A 6,022-nucleotide genomic window follows, 5' to 3' on the forward strand; every position below is an offset into this window, starting at 1 on the left:
CATTTTCTATACACAAGATTAAGGACAAATTTGTTATTTTATAACAAAAATCTTAATTGCTTAAAAATGCGTATAAATATCAAATAAGATATTAGAAAATGGACGGAGGAGTATCTATTTGTTATATTTCTATTTTTTAAAAATATAATAATTTATTTATAACCTATGATATGCTGTAATTTTATTTATTTATTTTTAATATAATGCCCTGTGAGTTAAATGTAAAAAAAAAAAAAGAAAAAAAAAAAGAAATATTAATTCCTATAAAAAAAGGGAATATTAAAAAAAGAAAAGAAAAAAGAAAGACGGTTTAGGGCATCGCATCCAAAATGCCCAAACCATAACAGCTACGGCCATTCGTCGTTTCTCAAACTCTGTGGCGACTTTACAAAACCCTAGCCCGCAGGTAAATCCTATTCCTCTTCTTTCTACCAACAACGAGCTTAATTTTCATCGCACACTTCTTCTGTTTTATGTATTTTGGTTGTTTTATGAGTTAAGGGCACTGATTTTTGGTTTTCAGTTTACAATCTTGTGTGTTCTAGAGTGACCGATGGCGGACAAGGACCAAGATAATAGGATATTTGTTGGAGGCTTGTCATGGAACGTTACGGAGCGTCAGCTTGAAAGTACTTTTGGCCGTTTCGGCAAAGTTGTGGATTGTCAGGTAAGAATTTCGTGTTCGAATTGAGCGGTTTGAATTTTTTGCTCTTTTGTTTAGTTGTTGGAAATAATAGTTATTTCGTGCTTATGTGTTCGATAGAAGGTAGGTAACTTGGAGCTTGATGTTGAGCAATTGAAACGCTTTTGCTGATTCTTATAGTTTGCTCTTATTTTTCAATCAATCCCTGTTTTGGGGGTTTGTTTTTTGGAATTTTTTGTGTCAAGGTGAGTAATTTTGTGTTCATTAGATAAATTGGTGGATTTGATTTACTAATTGTCGAGAAAATTTACTAAATTGAAAGTTTATAGTGTCATTGGAACTGGGAAGGTAAATTTAGAAGGAACAAGGGTGGTTCTTTGATCATATATTGCTTCGTTCATCTCTATGAAGAAACATTGTTTTGTGTTCAATAGATAAATTGATTGATTTGATTTACTAATTGTCGAGAACATTTACTAAATTGAAAATTTAGTGTAAATTGGCACTGGGAAGGAAAATTTAGAAGGAACAAGTGGTGGTTCTTTGATCATATATTGCTTCGTGCATTTCTACGAAGAAACATTTTTTTGTGTTCATTAGATAAATTGGTGGATTTGATTTGCTAATTGTCGAGAAAATTTACTAATTGAAAATATAGTGTAAATTGGTACTGGGAAGGTAAAATTTAGAAGGAACAAGTAGTGGTTCTTTGATCATATATTGCTTCGTGCATTTCTATGAAGAAACATTGTGGTTAAATTGTTTAGGAGATAACAGTTGCGAGTTGAATAGTTTTCGAGTTTTAGTTGATAATTCTTTTCATTTTTTTTTTCCTTTGCCTACTTATGTTATATCTTTAATCTTATTATTCATATTGATCATTTAGTTTTGTTTGTAATATTTCTGTTGTTTTGACTCTGAAGTGCCTTAAGTTGGTTCAGAGGAACATTTGATTCCCTCACGGAATGTCATGGATTGCTGAATCAACATTTACTTTTGTGTTTCTGACCTCCATTCAGCTACTTTGTTCTTGAATCAGTCTTGTAAGGGGCTTTTTGGTTGTGCAGTCCGGACGAGGCGTGATTTACATCTATTAAAAGAGAATTTGGGCATGAGGCTTAAGTGGAATGAGTTTTAGGTTTTGTGAAAACAAAGTTTGTGTTAGGGACCCGTTGACAGTTGACGGTATCTTGATTCATTTGTTGTAGGGGAGAAGATTTTGATGGCCCAATGAAGAGTCTTAAGGATTAGGCTAACAGATTATCTTATAGACCCTTTTGGTTTGTTGTGGTAATGGTGCTGTGGAATTTGTTTCTTGGTGAAACCTAAGGCTAACATTTCTTCCTTCGCATATTTTTGGATTTTGCAACCATCTGCCCTGCTTGGACATGAAGTTTTCTTACCCCTTAGCCCTAATATGTCGAGCCCTTGTCACTTGTGTTACATTCTCTCCACTCTCAGTGTCCCGGCTCCAGAGTTTTAATCAAGAAAAATCAGTACTGTCACGACAACACTGAAGTCTTTTTTCAGATCATTACGTCTATTCACCAACCAAAATGGCTATAATCGAGCAGCTGATTTCTTTGCGGTGGTTGTTCACTGTAGAAGGCACAAGATAACCTTTCCTTTCATTGCGTTCCTTTTCCATTCAACTTGTTTTACTAAGTTTATATCATTCAAGGATAAGATGATACATACAAAGTCAAAACCATTATGCTGCTTCATCTTGATTGCCGTGCAACTTTAACCGATCGTGAAGAATCTCTCACCCGCCGTTATTTGTGACTGAATATTCTACATCAAACAGTTGCTTTCGTTTCGCCAAGTAAAACTGAGACTGCATGCGATAATCTAATAAAGTTGTGTTCCTGAGTTATCCAGGTCATTCGTTTCTGAGATAGTTTACTGCAGAATCGAATTAACAGATTAGAAGATTCATCCTTTGTTTGAAAAAAAAAATCAGTTATGATCATTGTCTGTTTCTGTTTTGACAGAGGCAGTGATGTTTGACAAAAAGATTTCAGATTTAATTTAGGTTCTGTCTTTTCCCTGTCACTCGATTTGATCAGGCAGCATGTGATTCCACTGAGATGGAAGTTCGATACTGAAGAAGCACGGTTGTGGATGTTGTGGTGTTTTTTAAGAGTTGGTGTGAAAACTTCTGCGATAATAGTTCTCTCCTGCAATTCCCTGTTTCATTTGAGTTAGGTGCTTCAGTTTTTTGAGGTCTTCTACCTCAGAAGGACATATTGTTTGGCGTATTGGCTGTTGAGTATTTGTGAATCATCCTCGTGTCATGGGATTTATTTTGTTAAACGTCCCAAGTAAATACGAGATGCAGAATCTTTTTAAATATCAAATCATTAACAAAATCATGCCGTAAGTTATGGAAATTTGCTGCTGCTCAATTCATGATTTTGCTGGCATTTGAGGTAGTGGAATGGGCTGATACAAGACTAAGTTCATAGTAAAAGACGCGCCAGATGTGGACGTATCATGTTCTTTGAGAATCAGTTTAGGCCAGAACAGGTGGCTGTCTCAATAGATTTTGCTCGAGGTAGAATGTTCTTGTTTTGTGATGTTATGCCTGTCCTGCCTCTGGTCCGAGGTCTGTGGAATCTGAGATCTGAGTAAATAAACTATCAGATGATGAAATCTTCGAATTCATTGATTCTTCCACTGACTAAGAACTCTCTGCCACTTGCACCGTGCTTTTTGAAAACATGTTAGATGCTATTAGCAATGCTTTAATGGGGTTGCGGTATTCACTCTTCGTGACTATTATGTGATTTCAGGTGCGATAAATAACATCCTCTGAGTACAAATCTATTTGTATATTTATGCACATATTCAGGGGGAAAAAAAACAGCTTCAAAGATTGGCGGTGTTGACTAATTTTTCTGATTTCAGAAGATTTCGGAGCTTGTCAATTCATCTTTGCAATTCAAGTGTTTTGGAACATTCTCTGCAAAGCATTCCTGGTTATATCGGTAATCTGAAGTGTGATTGTTATGTAGATCATGTTGGAGAGGGATTCAGGTCGTCCTCGTGGGTTCGGATTTCTGACATTTGCTGACCGACGAGCCATGGAGGATGCTATCAGGGACATGCACGGCAGGGAGTTTGGCGACCGTGTCATCTCTGTTAACAAAGCCCAGCCGAAGGGAGCCGACGAACTTCCCCATAGCTACAGCGGGGGTGGGTACCCTCCTGGTGGAAGAGGCGGCTATGGTGGAGGAGATAGGCCCGTCGGGCAGGACGAGTGCTTCAAATGTGGTCGGCCGGGACACTGGGCACGCGACTGCCCGTCAGCCGGTGGTGGGAGAGGCGCTCGTACCTTCTCGCCTCCACCTCCACGCTCGCGGTATGGTGGAGCCGGTGGCCGAGTCGATCGTTACGCCGCTGATCGCGACCGTGTTATTGATGATCGATATGATCGAGGTCGCTACGGTGAAAGAGATCGTTATGATGGTAGAGATGATCGGTATGGAGGGCGAGATCGATATGCTAATGATCGGTAGCCTTCTAGAAATCACTCAAACATGAAAAAATTAGTAATATTGATTATTATAGCGTATTGATTATGAACATTCCTGTTTCTCGTTAATTCTTTCGGTCAGGTTCCCCCCGCCCGGAGATCGCTTCCCTGTGGACAGGTATGCACCGCCCGAGCGTTACCCGCAGAACGGGTATGGCAAGGATAGAGCTTATGACCGAGATGGAGGAGGCCCGCGAGGTGGTGGTGGAGAAAGGTTTGGAGGAGGTAGAGGCGCGGGTCGATATGAGGGAAGAAGCTATAGGGATCGACCTGGTCCCTATGACCGCCCCCCCAGAAGGGGTGGGCGCCCCCCTTCGTTGGACCGCTACTAGAGGTACGATGTATCTGTGTTATTTTTACAGACTTTTGAACTGGGAAGTTTTTATTCTGAACCAATGCTAGCTTAGCTTGCTATAGGATTGGACATATTTTCGCATGTTTTATCGTAATTGAATCGAATCAAATTTGCTTTGTTGCTTATATATTGGTCCCTGTTTTTGTCGAGTTCTTGGCTTTGTTTATCTTCATTTTGTTTTTTTATTTTATTATATATATATATATATATATATTTTTTTTTTTTTTCTGGGAAATCATCAGCAGTTAGCTCACTGAGTTTGCTGCTGTATTGAGAGTAGACTTGTGTGTTTCTTTGGTTAAACTGCGTAAGATTTTGTTTGAGTTTGGTATTTAAATGATCTTTACTGTGATGTTTTTGTGAGAATATATTTTTTTACTCAAATATAGTAAAAGAATAGGAAGAAAAATCAAAGAATAGCTTTTGGATTTGAAATTTTAGATTTTCTTTTTTTGAAATTCGTAAAATGTTTGGGGTTGAAAATAAGTTCTAGATATATTTGGGGTTGATGAATATTGTTTAGTGTAATAAAAAAGGAAACACAAGTGAATATGGAGTATCGATTTCGGGATTAAAAGTATTTAAATGAGTTGGAGGGGTCGTCGGTACAATAGATTTTTGGATTATGCTATTGTATTTTACACAATCAAATCAAATCAAATCTAATTCAATTTTAGTTTGGATTATGTCTATTTTAATTTTAGTTTGGATTATGTCTATTTTGATGCTTTAAATAAAGGGTATGTTTGTTTGTGGGTTTGATTTTTGGATTTGGAATTTTTGAATAGTAAAAAGTTTAATTTGAATAATTGTTTGACATGATATAGGTATTGATGCTATATTTTTTAATATAAAAAATTGATTTTTTTAGTATAATATAAAAAATGTGAAAAATTCGCGAAAGAACGCAACCTGAAAGTTTTACAAATAGGATGTTGAGGGATGGCAAATGGGTCCAGCTAGATTTGAGATTTGAATCCGGACTTGACCCGACCCATCTATTTTGGAGTTGGGTCTAATTATTCGAGTATCCAGATAGGTATGAGTTAGGTATTGTGTATCTTTATTGGGTCTAAAGGTGGGCCTTATCAATTTTATATATATAATAATTTTTAATGATATGAATTATATTTAATTATATTTATTATTTTTTACTATAATATTTTTTAATAATATATATTTTAATATATGTCGAGTCCGGATTTGGTCCAATTTTAAATTAAAATTTAAGAATTGTATAAGCTTTTTTTCGAGTCTTTTTGGATGTTGTTTGGGTCAGATTTGGATTCAACGATGTGTATTCAGGTTGAGTCTTAGGTCCAATTGGGCCCAACCTGTTGCCATCCCTATATATATATATAGATCTTGTGTAGATATTTGCATAATCATTCTACGACTACTATGTTTAAGGGATTTAGTTATAGAGCTGTTAACGAACCGAGTCAAATTTTAAGTGTTCTTTAACGTTCGTGAACAAGACTTGTGT

The 6,022-nt window shown here is 36.6% G+C and overlaps 1 protein-coding gene across 3 annotated transcripts; it reads left to right on the forward strand.

Moving 5' to 3' along the window:
- The first annotated feature begins 294 nt into the window (after positions 1-294).
- Positions 295-4,685, forward strand: LOC127251253 (glycine-rich RNA-binding protein RZ1C-like). 3 transcript variants are annotated; one of them, XM_051274867.1, is made up of 4 exons: positions 295-406; positions 524-667; positions 3,661-4,160; positions 4,264-4,685. In XM_051274867.1, the coding sequence occupies exons 2-4, from the start codon at positions 554-556 to the stop codon at positions 4,511-4,513; spliced, it is 864 nt and encodes a 287-aa protein (XP_051130824.1). In that variant the 5' UTR covers positions 295-406; positions 524-553; the 3' UTR covers positions 4,514-4,685. The 3 variants fall into 3 exon arrangements, with proteins under 3 accessions (XP_051130824.1, XP_051130826.1, XP_051130825.1); XM_051274869.1 differs by lacking the exons at positions 295-406; positions 524-667 and adding an exon at positions 2,713-3,438 and having other exon boundaries at positions 3,554-4,160; XM_051274868.1 differs by lacking the exons at positions 295-406; positions 524-667 and adding an exon at positions 2,713-3,438.
- Positions 4,686-6,022: the final 1,337 nt, after the last annotated feature.

Source organism: Andrographis paniculata, unplaced genomic scaffold (assembly GCF_009805555.1).
Source record: "Andrographis paniculata isolate CXL003 unplaced genomic scaffold, ASM980555v1 Contig43END, whole genome shotgun sequence".
In the NCBI taxonomy this organism is placed as follows: domain Eukaryota; kingdom Viridiplantae; phylum Streptophyta; class Magnoliopsida; order Lamiales; family Acanthaceae; genus Andrographis; species Andrographis paniculata.